Source organism: Hippocampus bargibanti, linkage group LG08 (genome assembly GCF_051943395.1).
Source record: "Hippocampus bargibanti isolate YZ-2025 linkage group LG08, ASM5194339v1, whole genome shotgun sequence".
Lineage (NCBI taxonomy): Eukaryota > Metazoa > Chordata > Actinopteri > Syngnathiformes > Syngnathidae > Hippocampus > Hippocampus bargibanti.
In genome coordinates, this window is record NC_142741.1 from 21,173,358 (window position 1) to 21,196,874 (window position 23,517).

The 23,517-nt window shown below is 40.0% G+C and overlaps 2 protein-coding genes across 12 annotated transcripts in view; one reads left to right on the forward strand and one right to left on the reverse strand.

The window, feature by feature from the left end:
* nme9 (NME/NM23 family member 9) lies at positions 1-12,403 on the forward strand. Of its 7 annotated transcripts, none has more exons than XM_089002338.1 (17): positions 1-219; positions 319-376; positions 535-638; positions 1,004-1,075; positions 2,951-3,067; positions 3,294-3,378; positions 3,961-4,043; positions 4,134-4,226; positions 5,805-5,965; positions 6,478-6,674; positions 8,570-8,714; positions 8,777-8,884; positions 9,180-9,331; positions 9,415-9,559; positions 10,737-10,939; positions 11,052-11,102; positions 11,540-12,403. In XM_089002338.1, exons 1-17 carry the CDS (start codon positions 187-189, stop codon positions 11,581-11,583), a joined length of 1,851 nt encoding a protein of 616 aa, XP_088858464.1. In that variant the 5' UTR covers positions 1-186; the 3' UTR covers positions 11,584-12,403. The 7 variants fall into 7 exon arrangements, 6 of the variants coding, with proteins under 6 accessions (XP_088858464.1, XP_088858467.1, XP_088858468.1 ...); XM_089002341.1 differs by having other exon boundaries at positions 5,811-5,965; XM_089002342.1 differs by having other exon boundaries at positions 1,004-1,049.
* smarcal1 (SWI/SNF related, matrix associated, actin dependent regulator of chromatin, subfamily a-like 1) overlaps positions 11,663-23,517 on the reverse strand; it is a 17,395-nt gene continuing 5,540 nt past the window's right edge. For 2 of the 5 annotated variants that reach the window (XM_089002337.1, XM_089002336.1), the window contains exons 4-18: positions 20,318-20,368; positions 19,986-20,246; positions 19,652-19,702; positions 19,387-19,570; positions 18,616-18,766; positions 17,322-17,483; positions 17,165-17,230; positions 16,089-16,229; positions 15,664-15,882; positions 15,496-15,566; positions 15,154-15,256; positions 13,504-13,686; positions 13,094-13,194; positions 12,919-13,015; positions 11,663-12,533 (exon numbers count right to left, since the gene is read on the reverse strand). In XM_089002337.1, coding sequence (XP_088858463.1) covers positions 12,453-12,533; positions 12,919-13,015; positions 13,094-13,194; positions 13,504-13,686; positions 15,154-15,256; positions 15,496-15,566; positions 15,664-15,882; positions 16,089-16,229; positions 17,165-17,230; positions 17,322-17,483; positions 18,616-18,766; positions 19,387-19,570; positions 19,652-19,702; positions 19,986-20,246; positions 20,318-20,368 — 1,922 coding nt within the window. In that variant the 3' untranslated portion in view covers positions 11,663-12,452. Of the gene's footprint in view, positions 12,534-12,918; positions 13,016-13,093; positions 13,195-13,503; positions 13,704-15,153; positions 15,257-15,495; positions 15,567-15,663; positions 15,883-16,088; positions 16,230-17,164; positions 17,231-17,321; positions 17,484-18,615; positions 18,767-19,386; positions 19,571-19,651; positions 19,703-19,985; positions 20,247-20,317; positions 20,369-23,517 lie in introns of those variants that run through there. The other 3 variants (XM_089002335.1, XM_089002334.1, XR_016115739.1) reach the window with 3 other exon arrangements.

Here is a 23,517-nt window from a genome sequence, read left to right on the forward strand (position 1 = left end):
CAAGCAAGATCAACACGATGCGTTAGCTGTGACCTTTGCGTTTTTCGCAGGCGTTTTACGTCTTTTCAGTATATTTTGATCTTTTAGACGCACGTACACGCGCACGCGCACACACATGCACGCACGCACACACACACAAATACACACAGAGACAGTACACAGTATATATTATCTGGATTCAGTACAATGGCAGGCAAGAAGAAAGAAACGACTTTGCAGGTATTACGAACACGTTATTTAAACGAATGAGCAAAAAATAAAGTTTGCAGTCACAGTCATGGATCGTTTCTGACATTATTTCGCATTTTTTCACTTAAGGCTTCCATCACTAACCAAGAGCAATGGGAGGGCGTGCTTGCAACAAAGGGGTTAACGGGTAAGGACTGTATAATCCATTTCCCTCCATTTATTTTGAGTGAGTGACGAAATTTAAGGCGAGTCGTTTAACGCACCTCTTGTTATCTGAGCGGTACTTTGGCCCTTCCCAGTGGTCACTTCAAAGAACAGCACCCTTCTTCTATCTTGTCTCCTCAGTAGTCGATGTGTACCAGCGCTGGTGTGGTCCCTGTCGAGCTGTGATCAGCCTCCTACGAAAAATCAACAATGAACTCGGTGATGACCTGCTACATTTTGCCACAGTAAGCATTTTTCCTGATGAACACGTTTTTATGCTCAATGGTTACATTAGATTTTTTTAAAGGAAAAATGGGCCAACCTCCTTTGTAGATGTGGGAGGAAAATAAGAAAGTATGTTTAAAAAATAAAAAGCCCTTTATTTTAAAAATACATACATTATATATTAAAATATGCTTCTCTGTACATGTTATAAATTACGATAGGGAAAACATCTTCAGTAACACAACAAATGGATGTAGGTTGGAATAAAAAAATGGAACGGGTCATATGTGGAACTTGGTTAATACTCTTCACATTCTTGGTTGAATGCTCTAAATTTGAATTTGAATGCTAAAATGGTTTGTGTCGCATGTTTGTGTTCACACAGGCTGAGGCAGACAGTATTAATGCTCTACAGAAGTATCGTGGCAAATGTGAGCCCACCTTCCTGTTTTATGGGGTGAGTTAGACTTCGTGTTACTCCAAGGGTCTTGACATGTTATTACCGTGTGTTGTGTGTGTGTGTGTGTGTGTGTGTGTGTGCACGCCGAGGCATATAGCATTGACGTTGAGAGAGAGCGAGTCTTGTTTGCAGTGTTCAACTGTGTTTTTTTCATAAAGCCAGAGATATTTGTTGATATACTGGCTTTTATTGGAGGCGGTAGTTACACCATTTTTGTAACAATATGAACCACCATGTTATTACTGTTTGATTCCTTTATATCTAATACCTGCGTATTAGTTTAACGCAACTTCTTTTTCTTGAGGCTTTTGCCTTCAGGGGTCGCCACAGCGAACATCACTGATCTCCACTCTATGATGAATTTGATTTGATTATCGGTTTAACATCATACCTATACATAAATGAATCACCAATCAATAAAAAATGTTTAATCGCAGCATGTTCATCATAAATATCCAGGAATATCCTTCAAAATCTAAGCAAAATGTCCGATTCGTACTGAAACCAATCACAGCCGATTTGGGATGAAAAGTGGGATGTGCCCTTGACTGGTCGCTCACAAAGCACATAGTACTTACTGTATTTGAAAACAAAACAAAAAATTAATATACACTCTTCTTTACACCTAAATAACATGACTTAAATAAACCTGATATGCACATTTGTAGAATATGTGAAGAAACCAGCGTCTTCTTCTTTTCCTTTCGGCTTTTCCCTTCAGAGCTCGCCATTTTTCCATCTAATCAACCCGGTTTTGTGCATCCTCTTCTCTCACACCAGCTACCTCCATGTCCTCTTTGACATCCATAAACCTCCTCTTTGGTCTTCCTCTCGGTCTCCTGCCCGGCAGTTCAAGTCTCAGCATCCTTCTTCCGATATAGTCACTCTCTGTCCTCTGGACATCTCCAAACCACCTCAGTCTGGCCTCTCTGACTTTCTCTCCAAAGCCTCTAATATGAGTTGTCCCTCGAATGTACTCATTCCTGATCCCTGATCCTATCCAACCTGGTCACTCCCGAAGACAACATCAACATCTTCATCTCTGCTATCTCCATCTCTGCTTCCTGTCTTTTCTTCGGTGGCACTGTCTCCAGTCCAAACATCATGTCTGGTCTCACCACCGTTTTATACACCTTTCCTTTCATCCTATATGAAACCCTTCTATCACACATCACACCTGACATCTCCAGCCGTTCTAGCCTGCCTGGACACACTTCTTCACATCTTTTCCACACTCTCCATTGCTCTGGACAGTTGACCCCAAGTACTTAAAATCTTCCACCTTCTTTATCTCTTCTCCCTGTAGCATCACTCTTGTACTTGGATCCCTCTCATTCACACAAATATTCAGACTTTCTGCGACTGATCTTCATTCCTTTCCTTTCCAGGGCATACCTCCACCTCTCTAGTTTCTCCCCCATCTGTTCCCTGCTCTAGCTACAGATCACAATGTCATCTGCAAACATCATGGTCCAAGGAGATTCTTGTCCAACATAGTCTGTCAGCCTGTTATTTTAATGCAACAAACATGGGATATCGCCATCCATCGTCATATGCCGGTTAACTTTTCTCATCGGATCAAGTTTTTTAAATCATTGGATTTCTATGATATTCCATGATTTTGTGTGATCCTCTGACATGCACATTTTGTACTGGTAACCTGCAAAAACAAATTCAAAACGTTTTTTCAACCCCAGCCATAACAGGAAGCGTTTGTACATAAGTGTATGGGAATGATCAAAAATGTGACGTTTTCAAATGTACACAGACAGTAAATATAATGTTGCTTCTTAAATTGTCATGTCTTGCGGGAGAACGTTGTGGGCCATAAGCCCTATGATAAATGAGGAGGACTTGTGTTGAGTGTTTCAGGGTGGTCAGCTCGTGGCCGTGTTGCGAGGGGCCAATGCACCTCTCCTTCAGAGGATGATCATGGACCAATTGGCAAAGGAAAAGTCAGTACTGGAGCACGGCGATCAACGTAAAGTGGTAAAATCAGCTGCAACATGCAGTCAGTCAAACACAGATCCAACCGGGATTTGGGGAGGGGATTCGAAATAAAATTTCCCACACTCACTATGGATTTTTATGAAAGATGAATTCGTAGTTTCTCTGTATGAAATATCAAAATGAATATACATGACTGTGTATGTCGATAGAAAGAGTTTTTCCTCAAGGGGGTTGACCACTACTAATTACTTAGTGTGCCTTCCAGGTTGTGGATAGCGGTCTCACAGATGGTGAGAAGATCAAAGAACAATGGACCCATCATCAGGCAGGGGAAGAAGAAAGCAGAATAGGTGCTGTGAAAAGAATATACTCCAGTTTCTTAACTCATTCACTGCCGGACATCTGCAAAAATATGCCCACTCCAGTGCCAGGGTTTTTGTCATTGTCTACCACTACCAGTACCATTAAATGCAGCGTAAGAAACCTTAGACTCTCTTCTATCATCAGAAAAAAAGTTAATTTCTAAATGATATGGATCTGAAGTTATTTGAGCTTAAAGTGATGGCGGCTGAATAAAATACATTGCAATACATATACAATATATTGGTTGATATAGCGCGAGAACAACAGCTGAAGCTGAAAAACAACGCTAACATGAAAAAAAGGGAAATGGCGCCCCCTTGTGGCAGGCGAAAACATTACCAGAGGTCTGGTCAGCGATTTATCGGCACCCCAGCAAGAACAAACAAAACCCGAACAAATTTGGGAATGGTGCTCCACATCATGCTTTTCATTTAGCGAATAAATTTGGGGATGGCAGTGAATGAGTTCATCATTGCATCCACAAGAATGCAGCTCACCTCGGGACAGCAACTGTTGTGAATTGCCATCATTCGATGTTGCCCATCCCCCCGTTACTTCTCTCACCGCAGTTGCTTCCACTAAGTCCTACACGGTGGCCATCATCAAACCAGATGCTGTCGCTCACGGCAAGGCGAATGAAATCATTATGAAGGTACACGGGGACACTTATTGCCCCCCCTCAAATGTTATTTTTGACATGTATCTCGTCAGGAATACATTTTGCTGTCGTCACATCAACTAGATACAAGACGCGGGGTTTGAGATCGTGGCCCAAGATGAACGGATGTTGACCGAGGCCCAAGTGAGAGAATTTTACCAGCACAAAGCCACAGAGGTATGGTCGTTTCATGATAAGCCTCAAATATCCAAAATGTATTGCCTTTGAAACAAAGAACACATAATACAATTTTATTGTATTATACTGGGTTTTTATTAAGTCCTCTACAAATCCCTCATACTCACAGTTTGGCACCCACAGATCTGTATCTTTGCCGAATTTATTTATGTATTTATTGAGTTATTTATTTATGTGTTTATTTATGTATTTATTTATTCATGTATTTGTGTATTTATTTGTTTTTATTTATGTGTTTATGTATTTATTTGTGCATTTATTTATTTTAAATATTTTGGGAACGTTCTTATTTTTCCACATTTCCCCCATTTTTCATAGAAAACATAAATCAATGCATGATCTGTATTGAATTATTTAATTGTAGTAATGTTTTTTTGGACTGACAAAAAAGGAATTGCTGTGTTTATCAATACAGCATCATCTTGTTTTGATGTACGGGTAGTCATCATGAATAGAGTTAAATAGCAAATGTGTCAAAGGCCACACATTCTACACAGCTTAAAGGAAAAATTGAGATCTTGGTTGATCTGAATTCTAGAATAAACATTCACTTAGGGGGGAGATGGCTGATATAGGCTGCACTACCCCCTACAGCCCTTGAGAGGATAAAGTGGATCGGGAAATGGATGGATATACATACAATCACATGGGAGTAAAATCTTAAATCCTTCAATTTGTCTGCACCACATCACACGGCGGTCTGCATATTTTCTGCAAGGGGCTTAAATGCATCTGCTGGCTCAGCTGAATAATTTTGCTTTGTGGGCAATTTGTAAGTACGAGATGAAATCTTTCGAGATTTCAGAGTGACTAAATATGCCAGAAAGGGTATAGGCATCATTTTCTTGAACTATTGGTTTGCACTCAGATACCGCTCCATGAATTAGACTGAGAAAAGTTCAATTATTCACTTGTATGTATTGAACACATGAAAAAAACGTGGAGAATAATTTCTGCGTTAATTTCTACATGAATCAATTTGATTGCTTAAATAAAAGTGCAAGGACGGCCCGGAAGTCGAGTGGTTAGCATGCCGGCTTCCTAGTGCAGAGGTCGCGAGTTCAAGAACCATTCCGGCCTCGCTGTGTAGAGTTTGCATGTTCTCCCCGGGCCCGCGTGGGTTTTCTCCGGGTCGTCCGGTTTCCTCCCATATTTCAAAAACATGCATTGAAGGCTGATTGAACACTCAAAAAATTGTCCCTAGGTGTGAATGTGAGAGCGAATAGTTGTTTGTCTTTGTGTGCCCTGCGATTGGCTGATATCCAATTCAAGGTGTCCCCCGCCTCGTGCCCGAAAACAGCTGGAATAGGCTCCAGCACCCCAGCGACCCTAATGAGGAATACGTGGTGTACGGATAATGGATGGTAATAATAGTGCAATTTCTTGAGATGGTAAATTGGGGGTTTTCATAAACTGTGATGTTATATTTTGCTTGACTTCCTAGAATTTCCCACAATATTGTAATTTATTAAGATGTGTCGCCATTAAATCTCAATTTACAATAACTCATGTCTGTTCTTACTTCCTTGTGTGCACGTGTGTGTGTGTGTATTTGAGCTGCAGGATAGTTTCAAAGACCTGGTGCAGTTCATGTCAAGCGGACCCTCACGCATTCTGGTACTCTCTCAGCTCGAGGACTCATTCGACGTGGTACAAAACTGGCTCCACTTCATTGGCCCCGCAGACATTGAAGAAGCCAATCTAAAAAAGCCAGAGAGGTGAAATAAAACGCTCCCAACCATAATACCAACAGAAGCAGTCGCATTTCAATAAATTGACCCAAAAAAATGAGTCACAACAAATAATTTGCTTGTTTATCTATTCTAGTGATAGGCACAACTACACATTCTCCCAACAGTTATAGAATGAGCAGAAAAACTGAAAATTTGGGGTGGATAGCATCACCAGACAATAACATAATAGATTAATTAATGGATACTTGAAGGGAAATAGGAAATATCATATTTGTGCATTTTTTTTGCATTTGGTTTTCATAAGGGGAAATATATGCTTTGGCTCAATAAAGGTGAGGAAAAACAGGTGTAGAAGATATGATATAGAATGAGAAAGTACATGCACCAGTATGGTACAATGGCAGATTTCCATATAGCAAAAGGAGCCGTCTGCTCTCAGACACACCCATGTGATGCTCCTCCACGGCTTCAGCACCAGCTGAGCCACCATCTGCTCTTTCTTATCTACCTGCCCCCATCTATCTATCTATTGGCAGCTTGCGGGCGCAATACGGCACGCGCACGCTGTTCAACGCCTTGCATGGCAGCGAGGACAGGGATCAGGCCGACAGGGAGCTTGCCTTCTTCTTCCCCGACTTCAGCACAGCCCCGGGAAAGGCGCAGGATGCTAAGGAAGAGCGTGTGGAGAGGACGCTGGCTCTCATCCGGCCTGACGTTGCCAAGGGAACGCGAGGTGGGGTTCGAGCCAAATACGTAAGCACAGGTCTGTGCCTGTGCTCGCAACCATACACATCCAAAGGTGGCGATTATATGAAATGGAATTGCATCTGTACATTACACTAATCCGCAGAGTGAAAAACACTGACTGTTTATCTGCAATATCATAAGCCCTTGTGAGAAAAAGTGCAAGTTGAAGGCATTTTTATACAATTACTCACATAAACCGTTCAAACTATAAATATAATATGAACTATGATTCAAAAACATTTTGATTCCAAACCCATCAACTTAGTTAACTGCACTTAATGATTTATTTGATTCTGTAAAACAATGCCCGTGAAATGTGCAAATTGTAGTGCTCTATTAATCAAATAATGCAATCACAAACTAGTCTAAACAACATCTCTGCAACAAACAAAATAAATATGTATACACGATGGCAACGGACTGGCAAATAGTTGACCCACGCCACACTGAGCTCACAGGAACAGAATCGATCATTCACTGACGCCCACATCACTCACCAGACCGCTCCCCCACAATTTTATACCACACACGTAAGTGTTGGATAATATACTCTAATTCCTGTATATAATACCTGTCCATGTTTGTCCATGCTTATTTGCAGTTTCAGCTGTTGTTGAAGTACTATATAAAACAATATGTATTGTATTGTATAATGGAACTTTTAGGAATATAACCAAATTTTATTTAGATCACAAAATCTTTAGAAGATAAGAGTGCATCAAACATTTTTTTTCTACTTTGAAATATATGGAGAAACATATCAAACTGTCTTTAGTTGCAGAAATATATCTTAAAAGGAGCGTTGACAAGTTAATTCAAATGTATGTAAAATAACTCCAATAAAGTATTTCCATCATCCCATTTTCGCAGTGGCGGGCCGTGAATTTCATCGTTAGGCCTTCAGTAGTGCTAGGTCCGAATCAGTCCACACTGAAAAAAGTGTGGTGTGAGCTACTACAAGTCCACTAGAGGGTACCATAAGCCAGGAAATAACTGACTGACCTTTCTTAATGATGTCCATTTTTTTTCTTGAAAAGTCCGTCTTGAAAATGGCTTTAACAGTAAAACTGCAACCAAATCAATTTATTCTCCTCATTCAGCTATTGAGGGTTGACAAAACTGCTATTAAATCAACACAATAATATATTTGCTTAGGCAAATCGCTATCAAGACAGCGTGCTAGCTCTTGCCAGTATGCTTTTGCAACTAGCCGTTTGTGATGAGAGCAGTTTTCGCAAACTATGATTGAACTTTACTATGATGAAAACTTTGACGTTGGCCTTCGCCTACAAGAAGTCATTGGTACCCCTTTTGGTTGCCAACTCAAAATCTGATTGGTTAGAGCAACAGTTTGATCGACACATTTGAAGGCATCCAGGTAGATTTCTGAACCTGGTAACATATAATGGCTGAAATGTGATTAGTTAAAAGCTTAAATACGAAAACACACACCCGGACACAGCGTAACAGGGGAAAAGTAATGAAAGTAAGTTGAAAGACAATTTGGAATTATTTCATAAGAATTCATGGACAAAATATAATTAACATCTGTCCGTGATTACGATATTTTTAGGCCAGCAGAGAAGGCTTTGCAGGCCTTGACGTTCCGGCACTGCATCTTAGACTGAGACGTACCTAATAGAATCGTAACCCCACTTAATTGAATCAAATCATTCCACTTTCAAACCAAATCACGCTTGAATCATTGCACACCCCAGATATCAAAAACATATTTTGTGGAGAAATAAAAAAACATTGCCAACTATGCGATCCCCTTAGTTTGCTCAACATTTTTTTACATGCTCACAACATGCACATCTTGTTTTTTTTGTCTTGACTGCTCTGATACTATTCTATATTTGATATGTGTGGTCTTTTTAGAGAAGATTCTGACCCATATAAACGAGTCAGGCTTCCACGTGTCTAAGCAAAGAGAACTGATGTTGACAGAAGAGCAAGTTAGAGAATTTTACTTCCACTGCAGTGAGGAGGACTTCTTCCCTGCACTACTGCAAAGCATGACGAGGTAACTGGAAAATGAAGTTGATATTGATAAGATGTTGACTCAACATTTGCATGTCCATATAGAGGGCCGGTACTGGCTTTGATTTTGACGAGAGAAGATGCTGTTCAACACTGGAAGAACATGCTTGGACCTTTTGATCTTCAAAGAGCCAAAAAAGAGGATCCAGAATGGTGAGGGGAATATTTTCTGCTCTTTTACTCACATAAACTCTGCTCTCTTGTAAAATTGAAAGTATTTAAAAAAAATTGCATATTGGTCCAACCTAGTATAATACAACATTTTACAGGTCACATAAAAGTTGGAAAATATATTATGGTGATCTCCTTGTTTTACAATATTTTTGAAGAGGTTTGGACACTAGATCCACTTTGCCCAGTATTGGATTTTTTAAGGCTCTTTGGTGGTGTAACATAATGAAAAATGACTCAACTGTAACCATGACACCACTTTCCATGTCACTCCTAGTCTTAGGGCCCATTTTTCTATGGAAGGAGATCCAGTTAACCAGTTGCATGGAAGTCAATCTATTGAGGAGGCCTCCAGGGAAATCAACTTCTTCTTTCCTATGCAGCAAACACTGGCTCTCATCAAACCAGATGCCGTTGACCAACACAAAGGTCAAGCGTTACAAAAGATAACAAAGTCACATTGCTGGTATGTTTGAAGAGCTTAACTATCTCCCTTGCTGGCTTCCCTACAGACACGATTTTAAAGGAGATCTACAACAGAGGGTTCTCCATTAGACAAATGGATGAGAAGCTTCTTTCCAAGGAAATGGCTGAAGAATTCTACCAGGCGCAGAGGGAGCAGCCTTTTTTCAGTCAGCTGGTGGAGTTCATGTGCAGGTTAGTTGATCATCGCCACCCCAGTCCTCAAGACGCACCTCCTAAGGGGGTGTTTTGTACTTGGCACTGTCACAAATTTTAAAGCTCTTATAAGCAGCAGCTCGCCTCAGATGGACAGCCAATGACCTCCGTCTCTCTGGCTCTCTCTCTCTCTCTCTCTCCCACTCCCTCTCTCTCAACAGCACATTTAACTTGTGAAATCATCTTCCGCTTCAATGACCGTCTCACAAGCCTTCGACATTTTTTCTCACAATGCCGCTAATCGAGCTTACTGAGGGATGTGAGTGCACAGCACTTTAGACTTGGTGTCACTGCCCCTTACCATCATTTTAAATTCGTTTAGTGCAAGATACAAGGGACTTATCTTCCTACTGTTACTTCAGGGAGACATGCTGTGCGCACCCACCCACTATTTTAAACATTATGAAAAAAACCAAAACATGTTTTGTTCATAACATTCTGTTTAACTGTTTGTTTTTATACATAATAGTGTGTCAAAAATGTAAAATGAAAAAGTAATTTTGGGAGGTTTGTGAGATGTTGAAATGGATTAATGGCATTTCTATACATTTTAAAGGGGATGATTTGAGGTAGGTGTATTTACGTTATGAGCATCATACTAAAATGATATTAAATAAACTTGTATCTCAAGACAGCACTAGCCTATTTTGCGGGGCTGTCCATATACTGCTCAACCAACGGTGACCTCTGTAAAACTAAATGCAGATGTGCTTACCTCTTGACTTTTGACCTGAGAGCAGTGGTGTCACCCTCATGGGAAATGTGGACAGTTCTGCGCAATAGTGACTCAGACTGTGTTTTAAATGCTGTGACATGACCACCGCTTGAAAGCGGCCTCAGATCTTTGGCCACTGAAGGTGATCATGGTTTGACTCAAAGACTGTGTTAAATGGAATAATGTCAAAATGTTACCAAAGTGCAGAATATGTCACACTTAGACATCCATCGATCCATTTTCCATACCGCTTATTCCTCATTACACTTACAGATTTACTAAAATCCATCTTTTGGTTAATATAACCCTTGGTGGATGGTCAAGCAGAGTCCACTATTTGTATTCTGTACACATAAAAATAAATAAAATAAAAATCTCCCAGGTGATGCGGAGCCTACCTCAGCTGACTGCAGCGAGTATAAAATTATTTTCATCTGTCAGTGGTCCCAGCGTGATGATGGTCCTGGAAAAGGAAAATGCAGTGGAGGAGTGGAGGGCCGCCATTGGTCCAACAGATCCCGACAGGGCAAAGGTGGAGTTCCCCGACTCTCTTAGGGCGCGCTTGGCCTCGGACGTCCTTCGTAACTCAGTGCATGGTTCTTCGAGCCAGAAGAATGCCCAGGAAGAGATCCAGCTCATCTTTGGTATACAAACTGATCTCACAGACACTTTAACACGCCATGTTTGCTATAGAACTGCTTTCAGATATTTATTAGTTTTTTTTATTGTTTAAATCTGCAACTATTTCTGATACAGATAAAAATACCAATGATGCCACTCCAGATAAACATCAGGACCAGTATGAAGGTATGATTCAATGATTAATAGTATATCCATCCATCCTCCGTACCGCTTATTCCTAATTTCCATGGCCGGAGATGCTGGAGCCTATCCCAGCCGTATTCGGGCACTAGGCGGTGGACGCCCTGAATTGGTTGCCAGCCAATCGCAGGGCACACAAAGACAAATAACCAGCCACTCTCACATTCACACCTAAGGATAATTTGGAGTGTTCAATCTGGCTGCCATGCATGTTTTTGGAATGTGGGAGGAAACCGGAGGACCCGGAGAAAACCCACGGCCACAATTAATAGTATAAATTAGTAATATTGATAATGCCAATATTATTTATATTCACAAATGAGAAATGTACATTTTAAATGTATATTGTTTTTAAAGTTACCTCAAGTGGCTATTTTTATGTATAATCTTTTCTTCTTTTCCTTTCGGCTTTTCCCTTCCAGGGGTCGCCACAGCCAATCAGTGTCCTCCATCTTCAGAGGTTTGATTCACATGTTTGTTTTGGCCAAGCTTTTACGTCGGATGCCCTTCCTGACACAACCCTCTGTATTTATCCGGGCTTGGGACCGGCACAAAAAAAATTATGTCCCCTTGTGGCTACAGAACAAGCAACTCGCTCAGTATAAGGCTCCCAAACACAAAATGGTCATTGGCACAGCAACAATCAAAAAAGCAAAACTATAATCTTATATAATTGAAAATAAAATTTACATTGAGTTTACAGGCATCGATCGTATGAAAAAAGAGTGACCTCACGCGTTTTGGGACACATTAAATTGAAAGCAAACAGAAATTGTGGTCAGAAAATCACCCAATAATAAAATGTACAATAAATCTTTTGTATTAGTCTACATTAAGAAAGCCTGACTACAGAGCTAGGTCGATGTAAAATTCTGTAAAAAAACCCTACTTGGTTTTTGAATGACACAGTCAGAAGGATATTCAGGTAATCACATATTTATTATTCTTTTTAGAGTTTGTATTCAAGCCAGCGCCTGTATGCACAGCATATAGTTTGATAAAAAAATGGGCGCATTATTCGGTCCTTCGTACTTAGGTGGTACACAGGAATTAAACCCTCACAGTCCAACCAGGGAAGTGAAAAGAATAGAGGTTTGACACTGATCATCACTGGAACCAAATGTGAAAATGGCTCTTGAATGAAAAGGCTGTCAACATGCTTGCCCGTTTAGAAGCAAATGTGGACAACAAACTGTCAACTTGCAGTATTTTGTCTCTGATCCAGTCTTTACCAAATATATAGAACTCTTTCTATTTCTTCGGGTGAATAAAAAGATTTATCTGCATGTCTCTCCATGATGGTTGAATTGAACATACGGTACAAGTTGCATCGTCTCACTGGTGTCCTGCATCCATGTCGTCGTCCTCATTGAAAGACCTCTCAAACATCTCTGCGATACTCCTCTGATTGGGATCCTATACAATTTCAAATAAGAACGTTATACGCTGGATATAATACAAGCTCCCTAAACTCTCGGGAATGCAAGAGAAAAAAATTGCCCAAATGGGTATAAAATGTATAGTATAAAGAAAAAAAGCAGCAATAAATACCAAGTTTGGCGATTATGTTTAAAAGGAGTTCAGAGAAAGTAAAAATCAATTTACTCCTACCCTTCAGTAAGTAAAGATTTGCAAAGTTAAAATTTCATGGATAAAAGACTTGATTATTCATTCATTAGTCACTTTTTCAGTTTAATGACCATTGTGAGGACAAGCCATGAGAAAAGGAGGTGTGAATATGCATTTGTCACTGCTTGCAGCTTTTATATCACTGGAAAAGACATTGCGTCCATTTTGTTACCTTGGAGTGAAATTGAGCTGTCACTGCTTTGGCTGAGAGGCCAGACTCGGACAGACCGACCTGCTCCAACACTTGCATTTTTTTCTGAATTATTGGCCTGCAGGAAAGGAAGGAAAAAAAACATGAAAATAAACAACATTCTCTCCACAGACGTGATGAGGTTTGTCGCACATACCACAGGAGGTCATCAGCTGTTCCCTTGGCGACCAAGTAGTGAATGTTGACGTTGTTTGTTTGACCGATGCGGTGGACTCTATCTTCAGCCTGGATAAGAACCTGGTGCGCAAAATGAGAGTGGTGGATTGGCCAGAGCAAACCACTAATTGATAGGTATAAATAAAAATCCAAATAATAATAATCACAAAGAATTGCCGTAGGCCACAACCCACACAAGATGCTCACATGCAAACTAATAATCTCCAATTCCCGGCAGCACTCACTAGGCTACACCCCTTAAAGGCAAATTTCCATCACATGAATATAACCGTAGCTATTCAGCCATCAGATTTAGCTAATATATTTCAAAAAAATTATTTAATGAGCATTAAGAAGATCCGATGCATCATTTTTATCATGGGTCCGTACCCCGGGGTTCCAGAACAGTTCAGCGAAGATGACCAGGTTGGCGGCATGCAACGTCAAACCCATGTTGGCGGCAGTGATGGACAGGACAGCCACGCAGATCTTTCCCGAATGCTGAAACTTGTCACACAGATGCTGGCGCTCACCTGACGGCGTGGAACCGTCGATGCGAATGAATGAAACATCCTGTTGAGAACGTGATACTGAGAAAGTGTAGAAGAATAACACATATAACACCCCCTGACTTTTATTAGGGCAAGGCTATCAAAAGTGTTACTGCAATTAAGACCAAGACATTCCAAAAAGTGTAAAAAGAAAACAAAAACTAAGCTTTTGTAATTATAATGATAAATGACCTGAGGAATTCAAGTGAAAAAAGTAAAAATCATTTCATTTACTTAACTCATTGACTGCCATTCCGGAATTTATTTGGGAATGGAAAATATGACATTGAGCGCCATTCCCGAATTTGTTCGGGTTATTGTTTTTCTTGCTGGGACTGCCGATAAAGCGCTGGTCAGCCCTCTGGCAATGTTTTTTTTCCTTCCACGAGGGGGCAGCATGCTCCTTTTTTCCAGGTTAACACTTTGTTACAGCTTCAGCTGTTGTTAAAGCGCTATATAAACCGACATATATGTATTACATTGTATTTTGGACAACCACCCTCATTTCAAACTCATATAACTCCAGACCCATATCATTTAGTAACTTTTTTCTGATGAAAGAAGAGAGTGTCAGGTTTCTTACGCTGCATTAAATGTTTATGTAGTCCTAAAACTCAATATTCTGTGGGTCCTTGAATTTGAGTGACAATCACAACAGGAATGGACACATTTTTGCACATCTGGTAGTGAATGAGTTAATTCTCACCAATATATTATTTCTTAAAATGGTGGGGACTTTTTTACATGTCTTACTGAGTAGACTTTCTGCAACTTTATTCTTAAAAAAAATAAAATATAGTGAATAGTGAATGAAACTACAGTAAAAATGACAGAGCTTCTTGAATACTCTGAAAAAATATGATTCGTCATAACACTGCAAGACTACATTCCCATAACTCAAATGTTTCAGTTGCATTGATGCCTGATGATGCAGGTAGCATGAGCTCAGTTCACGATTGGAAATCCAAGTCTTAATGATTGTCCATCTCGATATGTGCCTTGCATTGTGACCGGAGTCTAGTTTGATATTGAGTGAAAGTCCGCTGGCCTCGGCTCCAGCCGCCAGCCGTGGCATGAACCGGACAATCAATATAGGACATGGGCAGATGGATTCTTCTTATCGGCACGGGGCAAATACTCTAGTAAGAGGGTTCAAAAGACATTATGAGTGTTTTCACTGTCCGGTACTTAAATATTTAATGAGATGATGGTTCGGACAGCTGTGGAAAATTGCACTTAGGGTCGAAGTTAATGGCATGGTCTTAAGTGCTCTTTCCTGGAGCCAAGACAATCATGCAGTTTTCCTTGATCTTATACAAAGATGGTAACAGGACAGTGTTTTGGCTTGAACACTGTGGTGTTGGTGGTGCGGGGTGGGGATGGGTGTATTATGAGGGCTGAATAGACAGCTCACACCATCACTGCCAATAAGCCCAACCGTAAACTCCTCAAATAACTTGCGTGATCTCGTCCTCCTTTTATCACTTACCTTTTTAATAAGTTCATTTGTGATGTGATCCAGGACCAACTTGTGATGGGCAAATACCAGGAACTTCTCCCTCCCACACTCCAGCATATCTGTGATGTACTCCCTGTCAGTGGTGGAAAAAGAACATTGCAGTGTTTATTTTCCTTACACCTCATAAAATTACAATGAAAGCATTTTTATATAAACACAAAACCATTTTAAACAAATTAAAAATCAAGATATACTTCACTCATTTGTTTTGTCTTTTTGTTTCAGCAGGTATATTCAGTATAGTTGTGTAATTTTACCTCATCGCATCCAATCAGGTTCTACATTATATTTGGAAAGGAAGCTTATACGCACGCAATGGCTTGCAGCTTGGCCTCTGCCGTGTGGTGGTAAAAAATGATGAGGGCTTCTCTTTCTTCCTTTTTCTGAAATGGGACCAAAGAAAGACACTTGTGTAAGAAAACCCGCTGATAGCATTTCAAATCACAGATGAAAAAGAACACAGGAGCATGAGTCACTCACATTTTGATGTACATTGGCTAACGCCTTGGCGGCGGCCGACAAAGCTGCTTTGGTTCGGTTGCTGATCCCGTCGATGGTCACCGTGACAACCTTACGCTGTTTGGAGGGAAGCTGGGAAAGGACGTCCGACTTAAGGCGCCGCATCATCAGACATTCGTCCAGCAGCAGCTTTAACTCGCCCAGATTGGAGGAGCCTGAGTAGTCCCAACCCCAGGCCATCTGGACATTGAAAATGACGTTAGTTGATGTTCTGGGTACAAAAAAAATTGAGACACTCATCTGCTGGGGGTTTCCAGTGCCCTCTGAGAATACATTGCTTCTAATCTCTTTTCAATGATTAAGATGAATCCACAGAATCAAACAAAGTGTTTGAAATAACTTACAATTAACTATTGGAAGGTATCAGGGCGTACAAAGTTAGTTACCTGTTTGGCATCGCAGTAGCGCAGTCCAAACTCATGGAAGCGAGGGAATAGCGTAGGTTTGACAGCCAGGATTTGTGTGTAGAGCTCAGAGGGTCTGGACATGGCAGGGGTCCCTGAAAGTAGAATGACCCTCTTGGCTGTCTAAGGGTCGAAAGAAGAAGTTGCACAATGTAGAGTGTGAGTGGAGAAATTTCTCCTGTTCACATAGGTGGAACATTCTTGATTAAAGGGAACTGGTAGATAATGGAACGACATGGCAACCACATGGATGCCCCCCCAAAAAACAAGAATTTGAACTGCTCTCTGTATCAACAGTATACAACATTGGGGTAAAAACAAGTTCAACACGCAGTCATCCCATTCATATAATATAAAACTTAAAACAATCAATTAATGATTTATTTTGCCAATAAAAGTGATAATTAAAATAAACAGTGTAAACTAAAGTGAAATACCGGTAAGTACAGTACAAGAAATGTGTCACATATCCCTCCTTATTTAGCATAAACTACTGGGATATAATCTGGATAAAATATATATATATATATATATATATATATATATATATATATATATATATATATATATATATATATATATATATATATATATAATATAAAATTAAAAATAAACTAATTTCTCAGTTGCGCATCACCATTCGGCCAATTTATTGCAGGGGCGACCATCATCTGTCAATCAGTGAACTTGCATCAGTATTTCGGGCCAGCCCAGTCTGAGTCGCCAATAGATTAAGAATGATATGCTAAAAACAAATGTATCCGTTTGAATATTATATGTATCAAATATCTTGGGCATGTTATGTATTCCACTAAATATGATTTGCTAGTTATTGTATTTTGCTTTTCCCCGCGCTTACCACAACATCCCAACATTTTGTAGTTAAATGTCATCTTGTCATTTATGTATTATCTAAATAAATTTAAATGTGTATGAAAAATTAAATTAATACGGTAAAATCAAATGAAAATATACACAACATTAAATACATAAAAATGAACCAATTGTATCCACTGAAGCTGTTCAGTGTAAATGATGGAAAGATAAAAAACAAGCACCTTCAATAATGGCAAAGCAGCTTTACAACGAGCCGTCCTGATGTTCTTTAGAAAGTGAGACTCATCCTGCACAGGCGAAAGAAACCATTTTATTCCAAGAGTATATTTTGAAACAAATACTGTGACAACTTCTAAAAACCGGATGTATGATACTCACCATGATGACGACATCAAACGGTTTCCCTGGCAGTTGTTTGTCCATTCTGCTTAGGAGGTCGTAGCTGATGATGTTGACCAAGCCCGCCCCCAGGTTGTCTTTGACCTTCACTACCACGTTGACGCTGTCGGAACTGAGCGAAGGGAGCCAGCGACGGAAAGCCTGTTGGACAAAAAGTGGACATTATTTTCTCAAATATCTGCTGTCACTAGGAAAAAAGAGGGGAAAATAAGATATGTAACAATGGCATTAAAAAGTAAACCACTGCGCCCTTATGCACAAGTATTTTTCATTGGCGACGGCACACATTTGCTCATTCAATTGCAGAGGAGGGAGCATTGTTTTGATTAACCATGATATTTTACACAATAATCTCAAATCATCACTTCATCCACCAAGAAAGCAACAAGGTGTCGAAGTATTCAATATTGAGGATATCTGGAAAAATGTTAGTATGAAATATATTTTTTGTGGCCAAATCTTAGTGAGCCTGAGTTGACTTGTGCATCTTCTGCCTGTCCCTCGAGTCATTATGTTGGTGTGTCTGTGCTTGGCGGCGCAGCTTACAGCTAAAATAAGACCCATAAGACCGCAGTCAATCTTTACTTCATCATCTGACTTGACTCCCTGCAGCAATTCCAACTCCTGGTTGGGAGTGTGCTTAACAGCCTTTTAAGGGGCAGGCTGAGGGGGTCCTATTAACTGCCTAAAGACTGGCTCATCGAAAAATACTCTGCCAGAGGTTGCGTGTAATTGCTGCTTGGAGATAACCACAGAAGAGTTTTTTTAACCAACGCCTTTATATATTTAGTGATGGATGGATGGATGGATGGATGGATGGATGGATGGATGGATGGATGGATGGATGGATGGATGGATGGATGGATGGATACAGAAGAACAGACAGTTGGATGTGGACAGACATCACCTATGCAATATTCATACTTTCGTAACTTGTTTTTTTTTTTGGCTGATTTGTCATGAGGTTTTTCTTATGGAAACCATGTGCCTTAACGACAGGTTAGAATACATTAATAATAAGTCGCCTAAATAAAAGTTCAAGTTAGTAAAATAAGTCTGATATGATACACAGCGACAAAAATGTGCATAATTCATTTGAAATCCAGATAGAGTAATGAATATGTATAGCATTACTCTTCACGCAATATTTATGTGTGAATGATGTCAGCTCGATGGAGGAAGAAAACAATATCGTTATCTTCTCAGCAGGACACAAAATCTACACACTACTGTTGGAACAATTGTATTTGTATTAATGTTCTTTTTATTTTACCTCAGCCCAAGTGAAGCGCACAGAAGACGGTGACACCACCAACACAGGCCACTCCTTCCTGTAATAGGCAGCAATGCAGATGGCCTGCACTGTTTTCCCCAGGCCCATGTCATCAGCCAGGAGCAGGCGGCCTTGTTTGGACACCGCAAAACTGCAAGGAGACAGTTGAGATGAGTAATCAATCTGGACTGAACTGCAAACTTGAAAGAAAAGTGTGTCACTTTTTTTCTCCACAAATAAGAGGGAAAATGCTTTTGGTGAAACATATTTTGGAGTACTTATTTGTAAAGAGTAAAAAAAAAATCTGCAACGGCAAACCAATTTATATCCAGTTGCAATTAGTGTGCACCGCGTTTGATATCCAAATCCATACATAAGGTTCGATAGGATTCAAGGACTACATTTTAAAATGCAACAACTCAACTGAGCTTGGTTGAAATAAAAAATGAAATTTAAAATGTACTGGGTTCACTAAATTTCTGATACGAGGGGATAAAAAAAAATCAAACAATTAGATAAATATTTGTAATTCATATGTTCAGTTATTTGGAAATGTAGTAAGGGCATAGAAAAGATCTTGTTCCCATCATTAAGACAAGCTCAATAAGTTGGAATTTAACAAGTTGTTAAATAACAAAAGAACTGTCATTTGCATTCCCATTCATTTAAACAATTACCACATGTAGAAATACTATAGATGTAATATTACACATCATTTCTGTTCCGACTCCTATATAAAAGGAGCGCTTTCGGCCATCTACAAGCACCTACTTGACTCCTTCCATCTGGAAGGGCAAGAGGCTGCTAGTGATCGTGGGGTCAATAGAAGACAGGTCGGCCTCCGGGACATCCAAGTTCCTGGCTCGAGGCCCTTCGAAGCTGGCAGAAAAGGCCTGGACCACCGCCCGGGGAAGAGGCTCCACCTCCACGGCTGCTATCGCACCAAGGAGCTCCACTGAGAATGGAACATGATGAGATGAGACAGGAAGGTGAATGGCAACAGGGGGTTAAAATCCATTGGGTTAAATAAACTCACTCAGTCTCTTGTAGTCCTCCAGTGGAAACGTCCACTTCCTTGTTTTCATGTCTGCAATCATTTAAATCACAGGTGTCAAAATCAAGGCCCGCGGGCCAAATCCGGCCCGCCACATCATTTTTTTCAAGGCGTAACCTTCATATTACTCCACTAGCGGCATCTGGGGGTTACTGGGTTCATTTTGTGATGGTCACACCTCTCAAGTTAGATATCCAGACTATGTTTATAGGTCTGTTTTTTATTGTCGATTGCATTAAAAAGATTGTTTGATAGAGTGTTAGTTGGACAGATGCGGATACCAAAAAATACTGTACATAAATTATCAAGCAGGTACCGTAAGACTTTGTCGGTATTTGCTTGAATGCTGCAATCGCGTCATCATGGTAACCGATATCAACTTCAAATCTGGAGGGTGACACAAGGAAGCATTGGCCCTGGATTTTGGCCCCTGGTTTTTGCCAGCCGTTGCACAGCTTCAGCAGAGCGGTCAGAGCAGCGCCGTCTTTAGCTTGGCTGGTCAAGGCCGCCACGTCCAATGTATTTGCACCCTCCAGGGGCCTCAAAGACACCGACGCAATGGACGTCACTTGGGTCACTGCAGTTTGAAACCACGTTAGAAATGAGCCGATGCAGATGTATGTCACGTTGTGTACTGTTAAAACACACTTAGCTGTTGGTAGTCCTCCATGCCGAAGCTCCACATCTTGTTGATGGGATCTAAAGCAAAGCAAACAGCAGGTTTATGATAGTCCTGTTGCTACGTAGAAGAAATAAGCCAATTTTATATGGAAGTCTGAAAGCGCCTCCATTAACCCAGCAGTTATCCATTAACCCAGCAGTTGTTATAACGATAATATTGATCTATAATATGGATCTTATGTGCATATTCATCAGGCTCCACCTTCTTCCTCACCTCTTATTTCATCATTCTTAGTTTCGGTCCTCAGTGTCGACGGTAATACTGCACGACTGAATTATTTGTGTTACATGGTACATTGAAGTAACATCTTTTTTTTTAGGCAATTCAGGTTTGCAGCCCTTCTTTTTAGCTATTTGTTTTCAATGCGATGGATTTTAGTTCACTGGCGAAACGTCCAACACCTTCAAAAAAAAGTACAGATGACGGCTGAAGAAGCCTTCTCATCGATGCACTGGATGTTTTCATTGTGGTTGAGAGGAAAGAAATTTCATTTGTGCTTCATGAAACTCACACTATTTGCAAGAAAAGCTTGTTTTGTGTTTATTTATAAAGTATTTTTTTTCAATACGATTTGAAGACATCATGGCATGATAAGGTATCGGTCATCCATTTTGGGAAGGATTGAAATCTAAGTATTTGTACTGTTCAGGGGAAAAAAATCATTTAAAGGACAACCGACGTCACTTTTTTGTTTCCTAACTGACATCAGAAAAACGTTTTATAGTATCTAAAATACCCAAAACACGCAGTATATTTTTAGTCAAATGCAAAACACCAATAAAAATGACTTAAAGTGTCTAAAAAGTACTTCAATTTGAAACCGGAAGTGGCCAGTTTCAGAAGGTCCCGCCCCCATGTTCGTGGTGTCACGGCAAGACGTCTTGCCTTGCTCGAGAATGAAAACAATGGCTTCAGATTCAGAGAATATGCTTCCTGGTTACTCATCCAGTTATGAATATCATTCAAATAGTTCTGAAGAAGAAAGCATACATGTTTGCAATCGATTAAAGAATTTATTCCGTGTCATTTTGAGGCATCAGGGGTGGGAAATATAGCACCCAAAAAAAGGCAGAACATGGCGACAAAGCCGTGTAAGAAATTAATCAGCCCGTTTCCACAGGCTGATTAATTCCTTACATGGAGCTTTGTCGCCCTCTTCTGCCTCTTTGTGGTCCTACATGACGTTTTCAGACTAAAGTATAGCAAAATGCATTGACGTGATGGAAGGACTGTTACAATGTGTCCTTTTTTTCGGTCCGGGGAGTTCCTTCAGTGACGTAACGTACGGACTCGTCACCAACTCAAAAACAAGACTTCCGGAATATTTAGCGCGGGTCTTAAAACGTAAAATATAGCTATATGCGGTGGAATCTTTTTAAAATACGCCCAGTAGAAGTCATTTGAAGACATTTAACAAATTATGGACACAACTTGTCCGAAGACGTCGGTTGTCCTTTAAATAATACATGTAATAAATCATTTAAATAATATATGTAATAATTCACATTTCAAATTAACGTGCATAAAATTATAAATCCCCTCTTAAGGTGAACAGTCAATGCTTGTATTTTTGCTCAAGTAGCTTGCACATGGTGTCTATGTATCATACCTAAAATTGCGTGTCTATATTGTGTGACTGCAACTTCATTTACAGGATTAATTAGGAATCAATATAATTTTTACCATTGGCTTTAAGACACAAACAAGGGACGGCAAATGTTATCTGACAGAAATTTGAAAATTATCAAATTCAGCTATGAAGAAGTTAAAAAGCACTTTGATTAGTAAGTGCGATAACCTTTGCGGACTGTGGTTGGGGCAAGACTAATTATTTTCATTTGTAAAAGCTGCACTGGACAGATGTCCATATTGCTGAGTGTAGGCATTATAAATAGGATTTATGTGGCCACAAAGAGTATTTGGGTGTCAGCTCAGAGCCAAGGATTACGTTAGCCAACATATGGCAGCTTTGGCTTGATATTGCTAGCAGTTGGTTTCCGCATGAAAAAAATGAAAATATATATATATATATATATATACAGTGGGACCTTGGTTTACGAACTTAATTGGTTCCCAGACAGCATGTGTAAGGCGAAAAGTGTGTATCCCAAAAATTAATTTCCCATAGGAAACCATTATATTTTAACCTTCCAGTCTATATTCTGCTTTTGAACTATCAAAGTTGAAATGGGTCCAAATTGCACTCTTTTCTATCCATTTTCTCATCACTTTACTTTTTTTTCACTTTTGTTTTTTTGTTTCAAGCTCGGTCCTCTCCCTTTCGTGTGGATGTGTTTTCTCACTCTCTGTCTGCCCCCCACTGCTGGGTTCTTGACCAATCATGTGGCTTTAACCGAAGACGCCATTTTATTTTTTGGAGAACAGCCTCACTCTCTGTCTGTAACCCCATTCCCCACTGCTGCGTTCTTGACCAATCACGTGGCTTTAACCGAAGACTGGAGGCGGGGAATATAGGACAAAAACAGTGGCCACCATTTTCTTGTGAGGAAAATGGGCTCATTGTGGCAGTTCCGTGTGTATCCCGAAAAATAGTTTGTATGCCAAGGTAAAATTTTCAAAAACGTAACGTTCGTAAACCGAAAAGTTCGTAAGCCAAAGCGTTCGTAAACCGAGGTTTCACTGTACATGTACGTAGCTCAGTTAAAACCTTAAGCTATCTTGTTTCAGTCTAATATAAAATTCATGATTGTGTCTAGCAGATTGGATTGGATTTGTAATGTTAAGCAGATTCCTTACTTACAGACAGTGTATTGTAGGTGTTCAAATACCTGACATGTTTCGGCGACTACTTCCGCCTTCGTCAGAGTGTCATGGTATTTGAACACCTACAATACACTGTCTGTAAGTAAGGAATCTGCTTAACATTAGTTATCAAGTAGACAGGATGAATTTAGTACATGGATTGGATTTGCCTTTATTGATGCAAATCGATATAATCTGCCTTGTTTGGAACAATACAAAGCACATTGTTTTACCTTGTGTATGAAATACAGTAAAGTCTCGTTATATCGATATTCAAGGGAGTCCGAAAAAATATCGATATAACCGGGACTATCGATATATCCGACCCTGTTTGCATGTAATTTTCTCTGTGCGTGCATAGAAATAGTATCGATATAACCGGGACTATCGATATATCCGATAT

What these genes read in the sequence shown, in the direction of transcription:
- nme9 (XM_089002338.1), top strand. Translation starts at nt 187, where the DNA reads ATGGCAGGCAAGAAGAAAGAAACGACTTTGCAG. An exon ending in CGTTGCCAAGGGAACGCGAG is followed by an intron (nt 6,675 to 8,569) that starts GTGGGGTTCGAG and finishes TGGTCTTTTTAG; the next exon opens with AGAAGATTCTGACCCATATA. An exon ending in AGAGATCCAGCTCATCTTTG is followed by an intron (nt 10,940 to 11,051) that starts GTATACAAACTG and finishes TTTCTGATACAG; the next exon opens with ATAAAAATACCAATGATGCC.